This window comes from Anabrus simplex, chromosome 4 (genome assembly GCF_040414725.1).
Source record: "Anabrus simplex isolate iqAnaSimp1 chromosome 4, ASM4041472v1, whole genome shotgun sequence".
Lineage (NCBI taxonomy): Eukaryota > Metazoa > Arthropoda > Insecta > Orthoptera > Tettigoniidae > Anabrus > Anabrus simplex.
The window spans coordinates 365,880,198-365,906,788 of record NC_090268.1 but is presented as its reverse complement, the minus strand read 5'-3'; the positions used below and the strand labels follow the sequence as shown (position 1 = coordinate 365,906,788).

Here is a 26,591-nt window from a genome sequence, read left to right as displayed (position 1 = left end):
GGCTGCCCAATGCTCTGTTTCAGCAGGATAATGCCCGCCCACACACTGCTCGCATCTCCCAACAGGCTCTACGAGGTGTACAGATGCTTCCGTGGCCAGCGTACTCTCCGGATCTCTCACCACCAATCGAACACGTGTGGGATCTCATTGGACGCCGTTTGCAAACTCTGCCCCAGCCTCGTACGGACGACCAACTGTGGCAAATGGTTGACAGAGAATGGAGAACCATCCCTCAGGACACCATCCGCACTCTTATTGACTCTGTACCTCGACGTGTTTCTGCGTGCATCGCCGCTCGCGGTGGTCCTACATCCTACTGAGTCGATGCCGTGCGCATTGTGTAACCTGCATATCGGTTTGAAATAAACATCAATTATTCGTCCGTGCCGTCTCTGTTTTTTCCCCAACTTTTATCCCTTTCGAACCACTCATTCTTGGTGTTGCATTTGCTCTGTCAGTCAGTGTATGTAACTGTAGTAAGCTGACCTTTTTTGTGATTCTGGATGCAATGAGTAGTTCTTTATTGTAATGGGAGTAAAAGTGGGTTTTCTGTGTATCTTGAAAACAAACTCTTCCTTTTTCCGTGTTATATATATGTCTAAAAAATTTATGGAACCTTCTTTTTCTTTTTTTATTGTAAACTTTATTCTAGAATCCAATGTATTTAATTTATTGAGGATATATTCAATGTTGTTCACTCTACGATATATTACTACAAAAGTGTCGTCCACAAAGCGTATCCATAAATTTAGACCATCTATTTGTCCTATTATTTTGGTATGTTCGAGATAATCAAGATAAATAGTGGCTAAAATGCACGAAGCGGGAGCTCCTATAGGGAGGCCTTCCTGTCTATATATCTTCTTATTGAAAGTGAAATAATTGTATTTCATAATGAATTTCAGTATATTAATGAAATCTATTTCTGGTAGGCTGAGTTGCTTGTGTTCTATTAGATTCCTCCTGAAAATTTTTATTGTTTCATCCACTGGAATATATGTATACATGTTCTTGATGTCAAATTTTCTGCAATGGGCCAACACATGAGTACAACTGGACATCAGTTCACAACTATAGAGCAGGATTTAACTATATTTCGTAAAATGAACAAAGGAGCTCTTCTAAATACATTAGAAAATCTATATATTTATTTAGAACAAAAAAGCAATCAGGACAATAACCTGAATGATATAATTGACAATAGGAACCCTATATTTGAAGGAATATTATCAAATCTTGAAACTTTAGGCAAAATAAACAACACAGACAACAAAAGGATGAATAAGAACGAGCTTCTGCCATTTCTTACATCCACTTCCCCCACCCCTTCTGAAGCCAAAGCTGTGACAGTAAGCGACACGCCTCCTCCTCTCTCCACAGCCTTGCCTCCCCGGAAGGTGGAGCAAACATCGGAACACACACATCATTATTATACAAACGTAAAGCAGCAACAAACTTAGCTCCTCCAGGGTCACGGTAGAATTGGAGTTTAACAACAGTAAGGTATGGAACCATTTTATACACTAAGTTACTTTGTAAAGACATATGTTTTCATTATAAAAGCAAATCCCTATTTTCCTCATTTCATTTCAGAAATTGAGATGAAGCTCCCTTCTCAATTAGTGAATGGCAATCAGCTTCAAAGTTCCGCATTAAACTCAATTTAAGATACATTAAGCAAGCTCAAAATAAATAACAGCCAACCTGGAAGGAGTGAAAGAAGTGAACATTCAACAATATTTATAAAAGTGTCAAGGAGTCATACAATTTAAAAAACCTTTTAACTGAAAGACAAACAGATATTTTTTAGTGTAACAGAGTTTGAAACTTCTAACAACAACTATTCAAATGAATAGATATAGTTTAAGTAGGCCAACTATGTATTCATCCTGTCTTATTTCACCAACCCATTAACCACCACATTGTTTTAATTTCATTTTAATTCAATTTATATTCAAATAGTTTTTAAGAGGAACAAGGTACCTGAAAATAATGTACTCAAAAACTCAGTGATTCACCTAAGTTAAACAACAGCTGAAGATGTTCTCAAATAAGAACGAAACATGTACTGTTTATAATTAATTAATTTGCTAAAAAGCAAATAAAAAGTATCAAAAAGGTGGAAGATTTTCAATTATTGTAAGTCTCTGTGATTAGAATTTGATAAGGAAAATGAAGCTGATTACTTGCAATCCTGTCAAACATTAATCAACAAGACAAAATAATCTTACTAGGTGATTTCAATGTCAGAGTGGGCAAGGACAACATTGTATGGAATGGTGTCACTGGCAAGGATGGAAATGGCAGTGAAAACTCTAATGGTATTCGACTTCTCTCAAAATGTGCTGAACATGGTTTAACAATCACTAACACCATTTTTCGCCAAAAGAATCGCTTTGAAACTTCATGGCAGCATCCTAGATCGAAGAACTGGCATCTCACTGATTATAGATTGTCCGCAAGAAAGATTTTCGCGACATTTTTATCACCAAAGCAATGGCAGCAGTGGATGACAGTTGGACAGATCACCGACTTATCAAATCAGTTATGAATTTGTCACTATCCCCTCAGGAAAACACAACGAAAGAGCTGTAAATACGCTTTTGATACCATGAAATTTGGAATTTCAGAATATGCCCCACAATATAGAGAATTGCTTCATCAGACACTGTCGGAAGAGTATTGTCAGGATGTAACACAACACTGGGAGAGCTTGAGTCCACTATCCGGGATACTTGTAAAGAAACGATGGGTTATAAGACCAAGAAACATCAAGACTGGTTTGATGAATATGATGAAGAGATTGAAGCATTATTATCAGAGAAGAGCCTTGCAAGCATGGCGAAAGGACATGAACTGTCTCGCAAAGAAAGAAGCCTTTTGTCTTGCCGAAGTGAATGTCCAAGGAAGAACCTGTGGGCTCAAGAATGCATGGTGGACAACTGCAATATCTAGCAGACAAAGATTCGCGACAATTCTTCCAAGCCAAGAAAGCAGTTTATGATTCCACCACCTTTGGTAGAAATCCACTCTAGTCCAGTGAAAGGAGTACACTTTTAAAAGATCAATTCTCCGTCATGAATAGATGGAAAGTGCATTTTGGAGGTCTCCTGAATCAGGAATCAGTTGTTGATGAACAGGTGTATGACTCAATAGAACAAGTACCCATCAAAGAAGAACTTGGCTCCTTACCAACACTGAATGAAGTTAAGCATGCTGTTAATCAAGCAAGGCGACACAAGGCCACCGGTATTGATGGTATACCTGCGGAAGCTCTCATAGAAGGTGATGAAGTACTCATAAGACACTTACATGAACCGATTGTTAAAATTTAGAACACTGAAGAAATGGCTCCCAATTTCAGAGATAGTCTTATAGGTCCAATATTTAAGAAAGGCGATCGAACCGACTGTAATAACTATCAGGGAGTATCATTACTGTCCTCCCTGGGAAAGCTTATTGCTCAAATTTTGACAAATCGTACTCTACCCTTAGTGGAGGAAATATTACCAGGCCTTCTAGAAGAACCGTGGATATGACATTCATAGCTCGCCAGCTTCAGGAAAAATGCAGAGAACAAAATAGATCTCTTTATATTGCCTTCATTGATCTCAATAAGGCATTTGATTCTGTAAACCGTGATGCTTTGTGGAAGATTTTAGGACTGTATAGTTTTCCACAGAAATGTATTTCCATCTTGAAACTGTTCTACACTGATATGACGGCAGCCATTATTGGTACCAACTCTGTTGGAGAGCCACTTCGTATCAATACCGGTGTTAAGCAAGGCTGTGTGATTGCCTCCACTTCGTTCACATTACGTATGGCCACAGTTATGCAGCTAGTCAAGGTCATTCTCCCTCCAGGAATTCAGTTAAATTACAGACTGGATGGGAAACCGTTTAATTTGAGCTGTCTAAGGGCGAAAACTCGTACACTTTCTACAGCATTTGTCCAGTTACAGTATGCTGATGATAATGCAGATGTAACTCAGTCTCAAGAAGAACTAGTGTTAATCCTGAATGCCTTTTCAACTGCATACAGAAAGATTGGTCTCAAACTGATACCAGCAAGACACAGATTCTCCATCAACCAGCCCCTGGAGAAAGACATAAACAGATACATGTCTCCATCGACGGAGTGAGCCTTCAAGTAGTAAACTCCTTTCCTCACTTTGGCAGCATCCTCTAATCAAGCGCAAATACAGATTGGGAAATCCAATTTAGAATCAACCGTGCTACAGCATCCTTTGCCAAACTACGATCCCGAGTATTTGACAATCATGATGTCAATGTTGCAACAAAGATCCTCGAATACAATTCAGTCGTAGTTCCCAGCTTACTATACGGATCTGAATCCTGGACATGCTAAAGGCGGCATATTAAAAAGCTGGAACAACATCACCAGCGACGTTTAAGGAGAATTTTGCATGTAACTGGCAAGACAGGTGAACAAATGTCAGCGTACTTGAAGAGGCACAAACCACCAGTAGAGAAGGTACGATTTTAAGGTGTCAGCTACGATGGACAAGGCATGAAATACGCATGCCCGACAATCGCATTCCCAAGCAAGTGTTTTACTCTGAGTTAACAGTGGGTAAACATTGTTTGGGAGGTCAGAGGAAGCGATTTAAGGATGTAATTAAGGCTAACATGAAGATGGGCCACATTGATGTCAACAACAGGGAGACCTTAGCCCCCAATCGTTCATCCTGGAGATCATTAGTTCATCACGGCACACTACTTTTTGGAGAAAACTGTAGACGAATAGCAAACGATAAGAGGCAACGAAGGAAGGGAAAAAACGAAATAGGAGAACAACGGCTGCTCCACCTGGGACTATCTGCCATCCCTGCAGAAAATTCAGTGCCTCCCGTATTGAGCTGTTCATTCTCCTACGGACTAACAGATGAAGAGGAATTCTGATTGGAAGACCAACCTACTCGTTTTCAAGTGTTTGCTATTGATTGACTGAGGGGTACCAGATTTATAATAGACTATACATTAACCTACTTCGAATTCAGGAAATCTGTTAGAAATGTACAGGTTTTCTGGGGATTTTTCAATAAACGCACACCGCTATCAGATCTGTAGTGAATTAAGTATCTCTAGGCCTACAATAAAGAAAGCGAAATCTGTCTGCAAATGAATAAGGGTAGAAAATCTCCAGGACGAGGATACTTTTTTTTTTTGTATTGGCTTTACGTCGCATCGACACAGATATGTTTTTGGCAACGATGGGACAGGAAAGGGCTGAGAGTGGAAGGAAGCGACCAAAGCCTTAATTTAGGTACAGCCCCAGCATTTGTCTGGTGTGAATATGGGAAACCACGGAAAACCACCTTCAGGGCTGCCGACAGTGGGGTTCGAACACCACTATCTCCCGAATACTGGATACTGGCCGCACTTAAGCGACCGCAACTATCAAGCTCGGTGACGAGGAAATTAGACAGAAGTACATGGATATGATTAATGAGAAGTTCTGAACAGTGGAGCGTAAGCAGGTTCAGGATATAGAAAGAGAATGAGTGGCATACAGGGATGCTGTAGTAGAAACAGCAAGGGAATGCCTAGGAACAACTGTGTGTAAAGATGGGAAAAAGCAAACATTTTGGTGGAATAATGAAGTGAAAGCAGCTATAAACATAAAAAGAAGGTTTATTAGAAATGGCTTCAAACAAGGGCTGACACAGACAGGGAATTGTACGTAGATGAAAGAAACAGAGCGAAACAAATAGTTGTTGAATATAAAAAGAAGTCATGTGAAAATTTTGGTAGTAACCTGGAAAAGCTAGGTTAAGCAATAGGAAACCTTCATGGACAGTAATAAAGAATCTTAGGAAAGGAGAGAAAAAGGAGATGAACAGTGTTTTGGGTAATTCAGGTGAACTCATAATAGATCACTGGACAGGTGGAGGGAACATTTTGAAAATCTTCTCAACGTAAAAGGAAATCTTCCTGGTGGTGCCACGAACAACCGAGCAAGGGGAGGAGGAAAATAATGTTGGTGAAATTACGCTTGAGGAAGTGGAAATGTGATCAATAAACTCCACTGTCGTAAATCAACAGAAATAGATGAAATTAGACCTGAAATAGTGAAGTAAAGTGGGAAGGCAGGAATGAAATGGCTTCACAGAATAATAAGATTAGCATGCAGTGTTGGTAAGGTACCTTCAGATTGCACAAAAGCAGTAATTGCACCTATCTCTAAGCAAGGGAACAGGAAGAATTGCAAAAACTAACGAGGTATCTCACTTATTAGTATACCAGGCAAAAAATTCACTGGCATCTTGGAAGGGAGTGTGCGATCAGTGGTTGAGAGGAAGTTTGCTGAAAATCAGTGTGGCTTCAAATCACACAGGAGCTGTCAGGATCAGATATTCAGTATGTGCCAGGTAAATGAAATATGCTACGAGCGGAATAGACAATTATATTTATGTTTCACAGATCTAGAGAAAGCATATGACAGGGTACCGAAGGAAAAGATGTTTGCCATACTGGGTAACTATGGGATCAAGGGTATTTTATTAAAACCAATCAAAGGCATTTATGTCTTAGTGAGGATTGATGGTAGAATGAGTTGGATTCAGGGTACTTACAGGGGTTAGACAAGGCTGTAATCTTTCACCTTTGTTGTTTGTAGTTCACATGGTTCATCTGCAGAAAGGTATGAAATGGCAGGGAGAGATTCAGTTAGGTGGAAATGTAGTAAGCAGTCTGGCCTATGCTGATGACCTGGTCTTAATAGCAGATTGTGCCAAAAGCCTGCAGTCTAATATCTTGCAACTTGAAAATAGGTGCAATGAGTATGGTATGAAAATCAGCCTTTCCAAGAATAAAGTGATGTCAGTAGGTAAGAAATCCAAAAGAATTGAATATCAGGTTGGTGATACAAAGCTGCAACAGGTAGATAATTTCAAGTATTTAGGATGTGTGTTCCCCCAGGATGGTAATATAGAAGGTGAGATTGAATCAAGATGCAGTAAAGCTAATGCAGTGGAGTTTGCAGCTGCTATCAACAGTATTCTGTAAGAAGGAAATCAGCTCCTGGACGAAACTATCTTTACATCGGTCTGTTTTGAGACCAACTTTGCTTTAGGGGAGCAAAAGCTGGGTTGACTCAAGATACGTTATTTGTAATCAGAAGTAAAAGACATGAAAGTAGCGAGAACGATTGCTGGTACAAACAGGTGGGAACAATGGCAGGAGGATACTCAGAATGAGGATATAAAGGCTAAGTTAGGAATGAACTCAATGGATGAAGCTTTATGCATAAATCGGCTTTGGTGGTTGAGTCATATGAGACGAATGGAGGAGGATAGTTTACCTAGGAGAATAATGGACTCTGTTATGGAGGGTAAGAGAAGTAGAGGGAGACCAAGATAACGATGGGTAGACTCAATTTCTAAAGATTTAAAGAGAAGAGGTACAGAACTAAATGAGACTACAGTACTAGTTGCAAATAGAGGATTGTGGTGACGTTTAGTAAATTCACTAAGGCTTGCAGACTGAACGCCAAAAGGCATAACAGTCTATAACAGGGGCATCCAACAACGCTCCCCAAGCGCCAGCGCTCTGGCCGCGCTCTAAGCCAGTGCTCCGAGCGCTTTGGGGAAAGTAGTTTCGGTAGTGGTGGGAGCAGCTTGTGTGGCTGAGGGAGCGGTCTGCCTGCCGCGCCAAAGCGAGCAGCCGATCCATCAGTCGCTAGTCTAGTTCAATGCGCTTTGTTGACAGGGTGTAACTAAATCAGTTTTGCAGTTGTCATGATTGAACATCAAACAAAAAAAAAATAGTGGTGGTGAAGCAGCAGCCTTTAAAACAGAATGGGAAATTTCATTTTTCTGTACAGCTTATAAAGGGCATGCCAAATGTTTAGTGTGCCACCGAGATTTAATGGGTTTTTTAAAACACAATTTGGAACGGCACTGCAGTGCCAAGCGCAGGGATAATTACGGTGATTTGACAGACTCTAGTCGCCAATCAAAGTTGGAAGATTTGAAAGAAAATTTCAAGCAGCACTATTTTTGTTTTAATTTTAAAATTCTTGTTTACAATCGGGAATGAAGAAATTATTGAATTATCTGCGGAACACTAAAATTGTGACTTGCCGTATTTTTGTCTGACAGGAGATTGAGGAGAGTGAGGTTGGTGGACCCTTTATACGAGCAAGCTACAAATGTTCGCTGCGAATTGCCAAAGCTTCCCGGAAGGGTTTTTAATCAAGGAGTGCCTAATGGACGCGGCGGCATGTATTTGTCCTATGGAGCTAGTTGAGAAATTTGACAAAATCTCTCTTTCCCCTCAAACTGTGGCTCACAGAATAGACGATATGGCCGTTGATACGGAAAAACAATTAATGGAGAAGGCAGCAAATTTTGTATCATTTTACATCACCCTCGACGAATCAACCAACATTGTGGACACAGCTCAGCTCGTTATTTTCATTTGAGGGGTCGATGGCGATCTTCGGGTCCTTGTATAACTTTGTGATCTTCGGGTCACCGAGGATTTCCTAGACTTGGTAGCTCTCAAAGACACCACTACCGGTTTCGATACTTTTCCTAGCTGTGGAGGGTGTTTTTGGTCAATGGGATTAAAATAGGAGCAGCTGACAAGTGTAACGACGGATGGAGCTCCTGCTTTACGTGTTCTATGCACGGGGTTCCTCAGCTATGTAAAATTAAAAATGGCTGAGAGCAGTAGTACCCTAATGGCGGCAATCCACTGCTCGATACACCAGGAGGCAATCTGTGCAAAAGTCGCCAAGCTTAAAAACGCAATGGAAACAGTTGTGCGAATGGTCAATTTTCTTCACTTCCATGGAATCACGCACTGTCAATTCAAAGAGATCTTGGATGACACTGAAGCGGAGTATCCGGATATCCCATACCATGTAGAAGTAAGATGGCTAAGCAAGGCGAAGGTGATACCTTTTGTGACATGAAAGGGTGGACCGAAGTTCTTTTGCATGATCCTAAATGGGTGGCGGACTTGGCATTTTTAAGTGACATTACTGCCCATCTGAATACTTTGAACACTTCGCTTCAGGGCGAAAAGCACAATATCTGCAATTTGGTGGAAAAAATTCAAGCGTTCAAAAGAAAATTGATTTTGTGGGAAAACCAGTTGTATGCAAGGAACGCAGGACATTTTCCATTGCTTAAATCAGTGAAAGAATATGTCGACTTTGATGAGTATTTGCATGTAATTCGCCAATTACAAGAAGAGTTTGAAAAGAGATTTTCAGAATTATCAGAACTCCAAGCGGTGTTAGATGTATTTGTTCCACCATTTTCTCTTAGTGCAGACAGTGCTCCACAGCTATTTCAATCAGAGTTGATTGAACTGCAGTGCAATGTTCTTCTTAAAGACAGCTTTCTAATGTCATGAGTTTAGAAGAATTTTACAGCGGCTTTCCGCAAGAAGAATATCCCCTTTTGTATAAACGTGCATGTAAATTTCTGTCAATGTTCGGCTTAACGTACATTTGTGAGCTCTTCTTTTCGGTTCTTAAGCTTACCAAAAGTACACACTGTGCAACGATGAGCGATAGAAACTTGTGCAATTGTTTAAGAACAGCTGTGTCCAGAAATACTGTACCCAATTTGGAGAAGATTGTTTGCTCCAAAATGAAAAGCTCGTAGAAACGACTGAACAAAAGTCGCTCGAGGTCTGTACTATCTGTTCATATTGGTAAAATTTTGTTGAATTTTCCTCTCAAATATGTTCAAATTTCAGTTTAGAATAAATCACATTATGCTTTACGTAACACTTGATTTCGTTTTCTACACATTCAATACATCGGAGTACCTTTTGATTTGTATATGCGGTATATTTGTCATGGCAAAACAGCCCTATCAATATGATGTCAACAAACCCACAAAAGCCGTCGGCCGCAAGACTGCACGTTCGTATCTAGTCAGCGTGGTCCGAACATCGTCCATCTGTCTCAGGTCTGTTTGCTGCCACAATGTAGTGGTGGTAGTGGAAGGAGCGCTAGTCTGACTGACCAGTGCTCCCCGAGTGCGGGCGCGCTCTTGGAGCACAATGACTGGACGACCCTGGTCTATAATGATGAAGTATGTATGTATGTATGTATATATATATATATATATATGAAAGTTACTGTACCGGTTACGAGCGGTACATGCCGTAATTTTTTTACGATCAATTATGTTAATCTTCACGCAAGACATTCACTGCGAGATTGGTCTGTTTACATTCGGCGAGGCGAGCCAGCTTGATCCAGCTACAGCTGTGTGAGTGACGTAGACGCAGGAGCAGGATGCTCTACCCGCCTGATAAGCCACGTGTTGACTGGCCTGGCATGTTCCAGAAAGAACGTCACACCTTCTCGAATATTCGGCTTGAAAATTTTCAAAACTTCTATAATAATATTCATATCAACTCGAGAGATACATCATTTTGAAGAGGATCAGATAAACGTCTCAAAAATTATAAATTTCAAGCAAATCCGTAGAGGGATTCTCGAGATATTCAACTTAATAGATATCACGCTATCTGATGACGTAGGAGTGCAAACTGAATATAAGGCGAGCTCTCTAGACCCCAATCAGTCGGTCTGACTCACCACGCTGCATCTTGTCAATCTTATGTTAATTTTAAGGACACTTCATCTAAAGCATTACTTTGTCAGTTTTATATATTTTTCATCTAAACAGTGTTATGTGGCTGAAGATGTTAATAATATACGAAACATGTACCACTTTTGACCATTAAAAGTTGCCTTAAGCAATCATTGTATCGACTAGGTGGAAAATAAATAAATACTTAATTGTGAATCATTACTGTTCATCGGGTCAAAGTGCTGACCAAGTCTATTTTCAAATTATACAAAGTCTTCATAGTGGACTTAAACTCTGTAGTTGAGAGCAACTTTAATTTTACGTGCGTGTTGAAATTCAAATTATATAAAGTCTTTACAATGGACTTAAACTCTGTCAGTCGAGTTGAACTTAGAATCTGTGTGCATGTTGAAACTCTAATTGTGACAAGTCTTATAATGGACTTAGGTTCTGTCAGTCGAGTTGAACTTTGAATTTGTGCATGTGTAGAAACTTCTAGACGTGACATGTCTCTATGATTCTTACCACGCTGCCATAGTGGAATTTAGTCTCTGAACAAAGGTTGTTAATTTAAATGTGACACACTACTGTGAAAGATTATTAACTATGGTATTCTCTGAAAACACAGTCAGCAGAATTTCTTTATTAAATATGAGTGTTCACGGTAGTGTTCAAACTTTTTCACTGACATAAAAGCTTTTTTTTTTTTTTGCTAGTTGCTTTACGTCGCACCGACACAGATAGGTCTTATGGCGACGATGGGACAGGGAAGGGCTAGGTGTGGGAAGGAAGCGGCCGTGGCCTTAATTAAGGTACAGCCCCAGCATTTGCCTGGAATGAAAATGGGAAACCACGGAAAACCATCTTCAGGGCTGCCGACAGTGGGGTTCGAACCTACTATCTCCCGAATGACATAAAAGCAAGTGATTGCCTATTATAAAAGGTATACTTGTGTGCTTCGACACAAGTGATTCTTTCTGAACAATAATTAATTCAAACTGTGTTAACGTACAACTGTACTTACTAACTTTCTTATTTTCTCTATTTATGAGTTGAAGTGAAGGATATTCAATTCAAACTGAACTGCATTTTTGAACTGTGTATTATTTCTTCTTCTTTACTGACAGCAGTGTCTGTAGGATAAACTCTTGAGCAATCGCTTATTTATTTTCTGTCAAGTGTGCCAATATTTTAGCAATCACGAACTGTGCTTAATAATTGCTAACCTTATTTCTTCATCAAAGTGTTTATTATTAGTGCATGACTGACAGCAGTGTCTTTGATAAACTCTTGAGCAGTCATACATTTATTTGTCAAGTGCAACCATTCTTAAGTGGAAAGCCACCACAAACTGTGCCAAAGGTGTTAACAGTTTTCAGTTTCGTTATTTCTATTCATGAACTATGATTTATTTACTTCCAAACTCGATGCTATCCGCATCTTCATCTTTAATGAACTTTTAAATTCTATCTACAAGGGACTAGTAGAGTTCGACTGCATATCACGACAGTGTTAAATTAAACAGTGCTGTTAAACAAATGTGTCAGGAGACTGTGCAATTCTGGACACTCGTGTGAGTAAAGTGACGAGTGATTACTCCGCAACATCATTGGAGAATGTCGGAGATCGTCCAGAACTTCAAAGGTTCGAGTTCAATCCCGTGTCAGGTCGACCTGGGTGTTCATGCTCCATTTCATCGCAACACAAGCGGCCTGCAGAACGAGTCCCAGTCTTGTTCAGCATGGTGACCTGGGAGTACGGGTTACCTCATAGGTGATGTTGAAGACAGCAAATATCTACATTGAGGTGATGTGAACATCTACATGCATTTATATTAATAAAACTTCATTCTTTAGTAAAATTTCAAGTTTTCTTGTACCAAGCCCTAGCTATAATTTACCTGTAACTGCCCTGAGAGATACTTCATGCAAACTTAATGATAAAACCGAGCTATATTTACTGGTACAGAGAGGAGGGTAAAAACATGGCACCCTACACGCTGGGGCACGATAGCTATGTTAACAGTGCTAAAAAAATAACCCTGGACGTGGTGTTTCTTTATGTAAAGTGAAATTTATGCCCTGGACATGGAAAAAATTTTTGTTTAAGCAAGTGTTCAAATATTTCATGTGTTCTTGTCATATGATTGAATTTTCTCTTTATCAACGTGTGCTGAACTGAGTGCTTTTGAATTTTAAGTCACTTATATTTCCAACCATAGTTGAAAATTTCTAAGCGTCACATTTTAAGGTATTAAAATTGCTATAAATATGGGTAACATTCTAGTAGCAATTGAAGCCCTTAGGCTTAATATGAGTGAGTCTTATGCCAATTTAGAGACTAGACTAACAGAAACATACACTAATTTAGAGACGCATCTTACAGAGTATATCACTAATCTAGGGCGACGTCTCGCTGAAAATAACAGCAATCTTTCTAGCATAGCAGAAGCTAATGTTCAAACTAACGCTAATCTTGCTAATGTAGACCAACGTTTAAACAACTTAACTCAAGCAAATGCTGAAGCTAACGCTAACCTTGCTAAGGTAGATCAACGTTTAAATATGCTAGCAGAATCAAATGCCAACTTGGATAAGCGTCTAGCTGAATCCAGTACTCATCTAGAACAGCATTTAAATAATTTAGCAGAATCAAATACCAACCTAGATAGGCGGTTAGCAGAATCTAATGCCAAATTAGATAAGCGGTTAGCTGAAGCTAATACTCAGTTAGAACAATGCTTACCTGACGTAGTTCAATCCCAATTTACTGAAATGAATGGGAACTTAGAGTCACATTTCAGTCAAGCAAGTGTTAAGATAGAAAAAAAGATTCACAGAATCTAATAAAAAAGTTGATGACCGATTCAATGAAATCCATTCTCAAATGACTCATAATGTCGAAGAAATTACTATTATAGATCAAGTAATAGAAGTTGTTAAGGAAGATTTGAAGGATGTTCTTCCTTCGTTCCAACAGCTTTCGCAGGACACTGAAGCTTTCAAGACTAAATTTCAGGGGTCACATGATCTGCTTTCACAAATGCAGGCTAAAATTGTTTCTGTCCAAGATACTCTTAGGGAGACGATTAAAAAACGACATTTCCAGAGTTGGAAACGAAGTCGCCTTGTTAAAAGCTAAGCAAGGTGAGTTTGACAAACGGTTCACTCAGCAAGCCAATAATACAACCACACAAATTAGTCGTATTTGTAAAGATGTTGGCGAACTTAAAACTGAACTTAAAAATTATGTCAAACAAGTAGAAGGGATAGTCCAACTCCAACTGGGAGATGTTAAGAATAATCTCGATCAACTGGCAACTAAAACTGTTAATCTTGAATCTCGAGATACGTCCAGACCAATTCATGGTTCAGTTGAGGGAGTAGGAGAAACTTCGTATCAGAAGACAATTGTTAAAGTCCAAGAAGAAAAACCTCCTAAATTCTCCGGTAAAGAAGATTACACGGCTAAGGTGTTTCTGCTTAATGCAGAAGAATATTTTCAGGAACATAAAATTAGCAAAGATAGAAAATTAAGAACAGTCGCCCGATTGTTAGAAGGCAAGGCTCTTTCCTGGTACACTGTCTTCAAATTTAATTTCAAGACGTACTCAGATTTTAAGGATGATTTAATTAAGCATTTCTGGAACGCAGAAACACAGCATCTAATAAAACGTCAACTGTATTTGAGAAGGTACAACACCTCTATTAACACCTCTCGATATTCTGATTTTTTATTAACTCAGTTGAAGAAGATGCAGTATTTAGACCCTCCTTTACCTGAGAAGGAACTCATACATTACATTACAGTACCCTTCTCATGTTCAAGAGACCCTAGAAGCGGCGAACATTCAGAACTTGGACCAGTTAGATGGTGTGTTAAGACGTCTTGATACTGCTCATGCGCAGGGTACTTTGAAACCTAGCAAGAGTAGTGTACCCTTGAAAATTGGTTATTGGTCTGTATGGAAAGAATATTTTATTACTGGGGTGGAACAATGCATAAAATTATCATTTAGGAAGGAGATTTCAACTCTGCACTGTCTCTGCTAGCCAGCAGCAGAACAGGTTTTCCCCCGCCGTGCAAGCAAGTATGTTTTTTTTTTTTTTTTTGTGCCTTGTTGTAGACCTCAGCTGAGTAGCACGTGGACACGAATTTTACCAGACCAAAAGCGATCAATACTTTGAGATTTTGACGTCATGATATTTAACCAATCGGATTGCAAGGTTAGCCCGATCGCTAAATCTCAGCCAATAAAATTCAACTGACAAACACACCTATGTCTTGAAGAAATAAATATCCATGTATCTGGGGAAATTTGCGCTCTTTTGTCTTCGGCTTTCTACGTGAATAATTGCTTCGTACAAGTACTCGTCGTCGTGTTATAGGAGCACATGTATAATTGGAGACGGCATATACGATATTAAAAATTATAAGCATTCATTTGATGAAGGATGATATTATTTCTGCTTCTGAGGAAATTTTGAGATACGGAAAATATTGGAAACGCCGCAGTTCAGATTTCCTTAATTTTACAAATCTGAGGAACTTTTAAAGTACGTAAAAACTGTGCCAACTTGGAGAATCAAGTGTGTGTTGGGAACTATTACTAAAACAAACTTTTTAGTTTCAGCTTTCACCAGAAGATGGAAGATCACTAGCAGTCCTGAATTATTTTGGAAGAATGGAACTTCAACATTACGACGGAGTTTATAACTGTCCTAAGTCTTCGCCTGCTGCAGCCATATGTAATTAAAATGTGAGGCATAATTCAGCCCAGGGGAGAATAATATCCGAGATGAAGTCTGGTTAAATATTCACTGATCATCAACAGAGTCCAGAAGCCAAGTCTACTACAGCTAAGATTTTAAATTATATTTTTCTCTATTTTCTGTTGTAATAATTATGTAGACGTAGTCCTTGCTTGAATATTTGAGATCATTTCTAATAGTCTTTGTAGTTAGAAATTTCACTCTTCTGTCACTGGTGTTGGTAGATTTGATGTGTGTGAGAGTGTATTTGGGACCTGTATTTTATTCCATTTGAGTGAGTGCTTCGTGACATGTTCTCACTGTCCCATAATAAGTCGAGGAAAGTGTTAAAAGTATTTGACCCACACAATAACATTTATTAATTTATTAAATAATTTTGGAATAATTTTTGAATTATTTGGGACAGAATATCGACATGTTCTGTGAATTTAGGATTTTTCCTTGATGTTTTTGTGGTTCATCATAGATTCAAGATAGGATAGAGTCATCTATGATTTCATTAAACCCTAGCCTACGATGACGCAACCGCGCGCGTATAATAATAATAATAATAATAATTAACATTATTACGGTCTAATAGAATGTTTAAAGGTCATGAGTGTAATTATTACTGTGTTTATAAGTGCTTAATGTGTGCTATATTGAAGTAGATGTAGGCCTGGAATATTGGTTGTGACTTGAATGTTCACAAATTTTGCATTTACTGTTGTGTGGTATTTTTGAGACTTATAAATTGATCTTGAGATAGGATTTTATTTGTGTGTCCATTACATGAGTCATTTAAGGAAGAGAGTATGTATTTGAACATAACTTCTTCGTATGCAGCACATATTGATCGATAATTTGAGAAAATAGGAGATTAAAAATAACGAAGGCGTGACTCATAGACCGTATGCGCGAATGCTTATTTATCTATGACTGTAGGCAATTCTATGGAATTTTAATGATTTCTACCGAAAAATTATCCTGGAACATCGTTGTGGAATCTATTTCGTTGAAAAAGTGATAATCCTGTTACTATCACACGCCAGACAATCGCAATGGTAGCCCTTATCTGATATCGTCATTGGGAAAACTCTCATATTTCAAATAAATTTTAAAAATAAAAATCAAGAGACAGGTTTCGATAAATCTATTTGATAATACTACCGGGAACCTAAGCTTGAATGTGAGATGGATGAATGATTGATATTTTGTGAATGTGATTTTTCATGGTGATATTTCGTCATGATATGTGTACGCAGTGCGCGTAATGTTTTTCGATTTCTTGTTGCTTGTGGCGAGCATATTTGGCTCAATTATAAATCTTTAAGCGATTTTATGATAAAATGAGACAGATTAGGATCTTTGCTTCGAGAAAAAATACTTAAGCAAGGATCACGTCAATGAACTAAGCTCACGAAATGTAAAACGTTTAACCTTACACAGTGAGAATTTTAAGTCTTTATTGTGAGTTGTGCACAACACTAGGTCAAATAACTCGAGATTGGAAATATAAGGAGTTGAAGACAGGACTTCAGAGTAATTTAATTAAATAATTTGAAGCATAAATAATTCATCAAAATAATATTTAATTAATAGAAATGATTATTTGATTTTTCATGAGAGGTGAAAGTTTGATTCATTTAAGAGTAAATAGCAGAATATTGTTAATTTAAATAATGATTTGAAAAATCAGATTTTTGATATTTTGAGATAGGATTTTCTCAGATAATAAGTTAATTAATTTTCTAATACGATTTAATAAAACTCAGTTTCGTATCTTTGCAGAATGCAATTTAATGAAGAATTGTGGGTGAATTCCAACAGGGAAGAATTAAATATTTTTATTCAAGATTTTGGGAATATTAATTGAATTTTGGAAAGTGCTAATTAATTTTAATAAATGTTAAAACCCATTTTTAGTGTTTTCATTTGTCGTCAGTCCTTAGGTTGTCCCTGTCCTCAATAATTTTTGCGTTGCCTGTAAGTGAATGTTCCGCCTCTGGGACTCTTGCTTACTGGCTGAGCTGCCCGGTAAAACGGGGGCAGTAGAGACTTAGCCGCACATCCAGTTCAAGTTAACACTTCTGATCAATTGAGACAAAGTCCTGAACGTACGGAAAGAAGGGAAGAGAAAGATATCCAATCTGCACCTACGCGGTATAGAGGATATAGGAAACGCCCATACCGTAGCCAGGCACCATATCAAACCAAACCTACCTGGCTAAAGCAAGAGAAATGACAAGAAGATAGTAGAGACTCAAATAATTCCGACTTGCACAAACGATGGAAAGAACGCAAGACTACCTCCATCAAAAGAAAAAAAAAGGTGATTAACCTGGAGCGACTTCTCTTGAATACCAAGAATACCATCGAAGAAACAACACCTTTGGTCAAAATCCAGATTCGACAGGTGCTGTTGCAAAAAACCTCAAATTTTCCTGAAATAAGATTGCCTGAAAATGAGAAGGTTGGGTCGTTCAACGTGGACATACTCAATTATTGGAACATTGATGATGATAGTTTATTATTTGAAAACAAGTTACCTATTCGTCAACATGTAAATTGTGTGTAAATTTCTATATGATGGTGTCATGTTTTAATGCAACACTCAACCCACTGTAAATTGTAGTATTAAGGCATCTGAATTATTTACAGTATGTGTGAATTTGCATATGAACATGCTGGGTTTTTTTTTAACAATTTGGTTTACATCGCACTGACACAGATAGGTCTTACGACGACGATGGGATAGGAAAGGGCTAGGAGTAAGAAGGGGCCGTGGTCTTCATTAAGGTACAGCTCCAGCATTTGCCTGATGTGAAAACGGGAAAAAACAGAAAACCATCTTCAGGACTGCCGATAGTGGGGTTCGAACCCACTATCTCCCGGATGCAAGCTCACAGCCAACTCGCCTGGCTGAACATGCTGTATTACAATGCTAACACAATATTAATTCGACCACTCAATCTACTGTAAGTCATAGTGTAAAATTTTTAAATACTTAAAGTATGTGTGAATTTGTACATGACGGTGTTGTAATGTTAAGCTACTAGTAAGCTCAACATATAGTATTGTAAGCCGTAGTGTTAAGCACTGGAAATACGCAAGTTGTGTGTGAACTGTATATGATGATGCTGGATTTACAATGGTCAACTAGTAGTATTTCTTGTAATATTTTCTTTCTTTATTTAAAATCTGCTATAAGTCGCACTGACACAGAGAGGTCTTATGGCGACGATGGGATAGAAAAGGGCTAGGAGTGGGAAGGAAGCGGTCATGGCCTTAATTAAGGTACAGCTCCAGCATTTGCCTGGTGTGAAAATGGTAAAACACGGAAAACCACTTTTAGGGCTGTTAACAGTGGGGTTTTAAATCTCCGACAGATTGAGAGAGTAACCTCTTTTAAATATCTGGGTGCCATTGTCACTGAACAACTTGATCCCGAGAAAGAAGTGAAACAGAGGATAGCAATAGCACGAAAAATATTTACAAAAATGAAATCTTTCTTTTGCAATGACTACTTAAATTTAAAACTTAGACAGAGGATGGTCAAATGCTATATATGGTCAGCCTTGCTATATGGTGTGGAAACATGGACTCTCAAGAACATATCAGTGAAACGCTTGGAAGCCTTTGAAATGTGGATCCACCGTAGGATGCTCAGGATTTTGTGGGTTGCACGACTAACGAACCAAGAAGTACTCAGAAGGGCAAGAGCAAGTCGGGAACTCGTTCAAACTATAAAATTCCGGAAGATCTCTTACCTTGGCCACATCCTTAGAAATGACCGTTACCTCATCTTACAGCGGATTGTACAAGGCAAAATACAGGGTCGAAGAGGTGTCGGGAGGAGGCTAACATCATGGCTTGGAAACCTCAAAGAATGGACTGGAATTCACAGTGTTGAAAGACTTTTCCACCTAGCAAGAGATCGTTCTGCATTCGCCACAGTGATTGCCAACATCAGGGAGACCTGATACGGTACTATGAAGAAGAAGAAGGATGCAAGTTCACAGCTACGCTCCCCTAACCGCACGGCCAACTCGCCCAATAAAATTTTTTTTCCATGGAATATCTTGTTGTACTCTTATTGTTGTAGTTGTTGGGTAATTATGTTTTAACTTTACTTTATTATCACTTGTAATCACCACCAAGGGTGCATGCAGAAAGTGGCCAAGGCATGTCTTTTACAAAATCCTAGACCTAACAGCTACCAATGCTTGGGTCATTTACAAGCAAGTAATGGGTAAGAAGATAAAGAGGAAGAAGTTTATCATCCTCCATCTGGCAAGTGAATCAACAAGACAGAGCGAGCAAGGGTGGCAACAACAACAAGAAGAGGTGGTTGTAGGACCGTGTCCATCTAAAAAGCAGAAGTAGTGCCAAGATTAACTGTGTAAAGGCAACAAGTCTAGCGATGCTTGCAGCAAGTCCCTCAAAGCAGTGTGCATGAAAAGCAAAAGTTGTAAGTTATTACTTGTTATCTTCCGAGACACAGAGCCAACAGAATGGCAGTTACTAACACAACGGAAGATAACAAGCAGAAGTTATATGTGCAAAATGTGTTTAGGTAGTTTTTAATTTTCTATAAATATTTCTGAAAATGTATAAATGTTGCAATGTGTTTGATTGGTTGATTTTGTGAAAACTCCTTAGAGAAACAGAAACATGATGCAGTTGTTTGTGATTATTCATGTGCCCATCAGTAATATAAAAGGTCCATACACTAAGTCAGGTCTTTGTGTGTAAAATAAATTTGTGGAAACACAGTGGAAGAAAATACATCTCTTATTATCAATACTACCATCTGTGCTCATCAATATTAGAGCTTCGGCTCAGGGCGGAGTGACTGTCTTTTTGTTTCCTTCTCGCTACTTTCTTGCGGAGGAAATTATTGGGGTAGTAAACAAAGCCATCAACCTCTCTAGTTAAGAACTAAACGAAAGGGGGCCTGGGGGCGTAGGCCTCTAAGTTTCCTGTACTATTGTCTGGACATCATTGGTCTGGATTGGTTAGGGTAGGGGTGGACAAAACCAGTTATTTAGGGACAATATCACTCCAGTTAAGAACAGGGTCTAGGGCATAAGCCCCTAGGGTAGATCTGCCGCAAAGAGGCGTTAGGCCTCTTAATTTCCTGTGTGAACACCATTGGCCTGGAAAAAGATCACTGGTCTGGATTGGTTAGGGTAGGGGTGGACAAAACCATTGGTCTGGATAGGTTAGGGTAAGGGTGGACAAGACCATTAGTCTGGATAGGTTAGGGTAGGGGTGGACAAGACCAACATTTTTTTTTTTTATCGCACTGGACATAGATAAGTCTTATGGCAACGGTGGGATAGGAAAGGGCCGTGGTCTTAATTAAGTTCACAGCTGCACGACCCTAACCGCACGGCCAACTCACCCGGAGTACCAATTTGGGGACAAGCAAATGGGGTCTGGGGTGCAAGCCCCCAGGTTAGGCCTCTAGTTTCACCTGTGCAGACACCATTGGTCTGCAATGGTTACTTTCTTCATAACTGAGATTGACATGGAGCGATTCTACTGCATTCTATAGGGTCTAGTTGTGCAAAGCTGAATTATAACTTTCCAGTACCTTTTCAAAACACTGAGGGTTCGAGAATGATAACTGTGCATTCAAGCGATAACAGCGCATTCCATTTGGCCTAGGGCAACAACATAGCATTCAATATTAGATTTGACTTGATTCCGCAAATTTTAGTTCACTGTTGATTGTTGATTGACTGATGAAATGGCTGACAGTTGTGGATGTGATCTTAATGGAAGAAGCTTTGTACATGGTTATGAGAATAAGCTGAGTGATTTAAGGAGATGTATGAACATCATGTCTTGCTTTCAAGAATGAGAGTGTGTGGAAAGTGCAGTTGTGCAGAGATACTGCTCATGCTAACCAACCTTAGTATAGCATAAGCCGCTTCACGGCGGCACTGACCTGGAAGCTTACGCCCCCAGACACCCTTTCTTTCAGTTCTTAACTAGAGAGGTCGGCAGCCATGTCGACCGCCCTGACCATGTCCTCAGCGAGAAAGGAGTGAGAAGTAAACAAAAGACAGTCACTCCACACGGAGCCAACGCAGTTAATACCGGTGAGAAAAGGACGTTAGTATTGATGACTGAAGTGGTCCAATGATTCTGTAAAAGCAGAGGCAGAAGAAGTAGAAGAAAAGAAGAAGATATAAGAAAACAAAGGTCCAGTAATACTGCCTTGAGGGATTCCCCTCTTAATGATTACAGGATCATATAATAATTCACCTACTCTAATGCTCTTAGTTCTATTTTCTAGAAATAAGTTACAGCCACCCATTCAATTACTCTTTCATCTCGTCCAGTTGAACTCATTTTTGCCAGTAGTCTCCCATGATCTACCCAACCAAATGCCTTCGATAGGTCAATCGCGATACAGTCCATTTGACCTCCTGCATCTAAGATATCTGCTATATCTTGCTGGAATCCTACCAGTTGAGCTCAGTGGAATAACCTTTCCTAAACCCAAACTTTTTTTTTTTTTTGCTAGTTACTTTACGTCACATTGACACAGATAGGTCTTATGGCGACAATGGGACAGGAAAGGGCTAGGAGTGGGAAGGAAGCGGCCGTGGCCTTAATTAAGGTACAGCCCCAGCATTCGCCTGGTGTGAAAATGGGAAACCACGGAAAATCATCTTCAGGGCTGCCGACAGTGGGGTTCGAACCATCTCATGAATACTGGATACTGGCCGTACTTAAGCGACTGCCTTCTATCAAACCACTTATTAATTTTGCAAACATATCTAATATAGGCTAATCAGAAAGAATGCTTTCCCAAGTCAAACTGACTGGCCTCTATTTTCAGCTTTATGTTAATCACCCTTCCTTTTATATACAGGGGCTAGTATAGCCACTCCCCATTCATTTGGTATAACTCCTTCATGCAAACCGTAATCAAATAAATACTTCAGATATGGTACTAACTTATATCCCAACCCATTGTCTTTAGTATATCCCCAGAAATCTTATCAATTTCAGCTACTTTTCTAGTTTTCAAATTTGTGTCTTATTGTAAATGTCTCTGTTATCGTAGGTAAATTTCAATACTTCATTAATTATTAGTCATCTCCTTTATCTGACTCATCAGTTGTAAAATCACACCTTTGCAAGACAGTGACCATTCCACTGTGGAGACACCAAGACACCTTTGAAGCAAAAAAAATGCTATAACTGTATACTACCACTGATACGTACAGCCACTTGCTTAAAATGCCTGCCTGATGGCATCTCAACAGTATAACAGTATGCTAGGCAGAGTCTTGGGGAAATGAATTCTAACTCATGAGCCCACAGCAACACTGGATACTGTATATTTCATGATTGAAAGAGCCTATAAAGCTTGAATATTGATAACTTAAGCCTACTTTCCTTAGTGACAGTGAATTTGTCTTTCTCAAAGTAGTTACAGAAAAAGAAGGCAACACTCGACGGCAGTGAGGTAAATGGGAGTGCTGAACTGCCACTGCCCCCACTCCTCCACACAATCAACCCATCATTCGCAGAAGAAGCATTGCCACAAGCTGACATGCATGACACCGCCACGTGTAACAGGATGGCTAGTTGGGGCATAGGCATGAAATAACATTAATCACCATACCATTTGATGGGATCTACAGCATATCTCCTTCTTACTGACCTTTTTCCAGTTACGTGGGGTCGGCACTTTGTTTGGATTCAGACAAGTTATACGACCGGATGTCTTTCCTGACGCCAACCCTATGTGGATGGAAGTATTCACTATCGCATGTGGCCTATCAGGTAGTGGTTTATAGTATGACGTGGTGTGTGTGTGTGTGTGTGTAGAACCTATTGAGGCACTCCATCCCCAAAACGGAGGAATTAACTTCTTACGTTTTTGCTAGTGGCTTTACGTCACACTGACACAGATAGGTCTTATGGCGATGATGGGATAGGAAAGGCTTGGGAGTTGGAAGAAAGCGGCTGTGGCCTTAATTAAGGTACAGCCCCAGCATTTGCCTGGTGTGAAAATAGAAAACCACGGTAAATCATCTTCAGGGCTGCCGACAGTGGGATTCGAACCCACTATCTCCCGGATTCAAGCTCACAGCCGCACGACTCTAACAGCACGGCCAACTCGCCCGGTGAGGAATTAACTAGGCGCAGTTAAAATCCAGGCAATCGAACCCGCGGCCCTCTGAACTCAAGGTCAGTACGGTGACTATTCGGCCAAGGAGAAGGAAGGGTTCACAGTATATACGGCATTTTAATGCTACCATTTACCCACTTCGAACACGAACGAATGACTGAATGATATTCGGAATCAATTGGATTCGAAAGCCCAGTACCTTTAACAACAAGGTAAATTACAAACTCACCTAATTCATATACAGTTTCCCGATCAAAATTGGCCGCCTCCTTGGGATCAAATAGAAGTGATGCCCTTTTCTTATCCTGTAGAAGTATTGAAGTCTGAGGTACAGCAAGTTTCTTAAGTTGCTCTGCTAATGAAGTTCCCATTTCTACAAACAGTAACACATGGACTTTAGTAGATCAGAAAAAATAATTACAAAAAAAGATGTAGGCGTAGTGCAAAAATTCTCCTGCTACAAATATTACTACTGTATGCACATGGTTATATCAAGTAAACATGTTCTTTAATAGATTCTAATGAAAAGTGTTTATCACTAATATTATTATTTGTTAACATACTAATAATTAAGAAGCGCTCAAAACCGAGTAAATTATAATTGGTTACTATCAGCTGATTAACACGGGTAAAATAACCTAACCTAACACTCTACTAACACACCACGCATGTGTTCACAATACAAAACAAAGAGAATGATACAAAATGTATGACAACATAGAGTATACACCTTTGTTTCACAATGTGAGGAACGTCCTGCTAGAATGGGGAAATAATTGTAGACAGTTGGCAGCAATGTAATGAATGCAAACAAATTCTCCCCCAACTTCCTGTGATTGTGGCTTGTCTGATACTGACAGTAATCACCTACTGTTACAATGTCCTGCTTTTGATGTTCCCCGCCAGCGCTTCCTATCCTCTTTGCTTAACATGGGCATCCCTTTCCCCACAAGTATTTCGTGTTTATTATCCTCTCTAACTCCTACTCTTGTTAACAGCATAAATCAGTTTCTTCATGATGCACATATTGAATTATCATCCTCTGACAGTCGCTTTATGCTCACTCTTCCATTGCAAAATGTTTATCATAATTTTGGTGGGATATAAATCACTTCAACCTCTGTCTTATATGTCATCATCGTTTCTTGTGTGACTGCTATGGTATGTTTTTCTATCACTTACATTTTTAACGTACAATACGAGTGATACATGTGTCAGTGTTGAAGTAATTAATGTTTTCGTGACTGGACGATAACACATGAGTCCAACCCGTTGCCTACGCTATATAGTCCAGTCAAGATGTACATCCGTGCTTGCAAAAGGTCCAGTCGTTCTGAATTTTGTATATGTTGTTAGGACCTAAACCAATAATAAAAAACCAGATTTGCAATTTCCAAAGTGCTGTGCGAGCGGCGGTGTACCCAAAAAACCATGAAATTTTCGGACTTTTTTCAGGTTTTGCTCAATACCTTAGTGAAGGAAGGGTCTGACTGGAATAGTCACTCCATGTGCTTTTAAAGTAAACTAAATTTTATACAATATGAGACCAGGGCGAGCTCTATGCAGCCATTGGTTCCCAAGATACAGTTCTTTGAAAATAGGTCATTTTTTCAAAAAGGTGAAATTTGTTTGAATTGGTCATTTATTTTCTAAAGTATGTATCCCACCCCAAATATTGCATACGATGAAGTTGTAGTAAATTTAATTAGCTTTTATTTGAGACCAGATTGGTACCTGTAGGTCCAGCGGTTCTCTCAAAAACGGCAGATAACAAAAGTCAGTCATAAGTGGGTTTTGGGGGAAATGCAAATAAACTGTTCTCACGTCTTTTTATGGTTTTATTTATCAAACAGTTAAAATTTATTTATTTTTGTTACTGTTAGAAAAAATTTTGATGAAAAAAGAAAAAGATAATATACTTATCGGGAATTACGTCATCATCAAACATTGTTTTATATACATACCGTACATACTAAAATGCTTGTACAAACATCATGGTACCTACTATAAGGACAAGTTACATGTACACAAAAATGAAAACTATTATCAATCATGTAGGTATAGAGTTTTGGTTGCCAAATCATGCCTTTCTTTTTGTCTTAGATCGCCCTGGCATATGCTCGCACGAAGACGGTGTCTCGATGGCTGTGATGGACGCTGGGAGAAGCGCCCAGTCTGTAGTCGGATCATCTTCATCGTCAGACATTTCAGCTCCACATCCGGGACGTTAATGCACAATTTGCCACCGCATGTCTGGCAGAGGACTGAACAGTGGAGCCCAACATTTCTGCACGAGTAGCTCCCAGAGCACCCTTTCTTGCATTTACATGAATTTTTTCGCAGAAGGGCAGGAGGTGCGGGATCCATGGTGGTGGGAATGGGGGTGAGTCCCTGAGAAGACAGCTTCCACCCCCAATCAGTGGGATTCAAATTGACTCCCCGCCACTTCTGCACTTGGAGGTAGCACCTTGCTGCATGGTGGCCTGCGGCATCTTCCGTCGGTGGCAAACGGGCGAGGTTTATTCTCGTTGAAGTGACGAACGCCTTATACCTCAGGAAATCCAAATTATCCCTCGTGATGTCACCCCCATATAGAGCCACAAAGCACTTGATGTCTGATTCTCTCACGTCTTGTGGGGTGGAGTCTGGCCGAAGGAAGACCTCCACTTGCTCAGCAAGGTGTTCACTCTTGCTCAGGAGTGTGGTCATTTTGGTCTTTCCTTGGCCAAACGGTGCTGAGGTGGTATCGCACCCAGTAAACGCGTGGATGAATAGTACCGTCCCTGGCGATCTCCGGGAGCCCTGGTGGTTGTAGGAGGTCGTAGAGTAGTGACAGCAACCAGCTTCGCCCTTCGTGCTCTTCTGAAGGTAGACGTTTGTCTCTTCAGCGCCTAAACCATTGAGAAGAACGAGCAGGTCGACGTCTTCTCCCACTATGACGACCCGAACGGCTACTGCTTTTCTTGAAAGCGCTGTCATGACGATCTCTCGATCCGCATCTTCTTCCGCAACTGCCACTTCTACTCCCTCCTTCTGAAAGGCGTCACAAAGAAGAGTTATTTGGCGTCTCTTGTTGTTCTCATTGCCCAATACATGC

At 39.6% G+C, this 26,591-nt stretch overlaps 1 protein-coding gene across 1 annotated transcript in view; it reads right to left on the bottom strand.

Moving 5' to 3' along the window:
- The window catches only part of l(2)k09022 (HEAT repeat containing 1 homolog l(2)k09022), a 371,041-nt gene extending 346,869 nt beyond the window's left edge, over window positions 1-24,172 (bottom strand). The window contains exons 1-2 of the mRNA XM_067145803.2: window positions 24,058-24,172; window positions 23,724-23,867 (exon numbers count right to left, since the gene is read on the bottom strand). Of these exons, the coding sequence (XP_067001904.2) occupies window positions 23,724-23,865 (142 nt within the window). The 5' untranslated portion in view covers window positions 23,866-23,867; window positions 24,058-24,172. The remainder of the gene's footprint in view (window positions 1-23,723; window positions 23,868-24,057) is intronic.
- Between the last annotated feature and the right edge of the window lie 2,419 nt (window positions 24,173-26,591).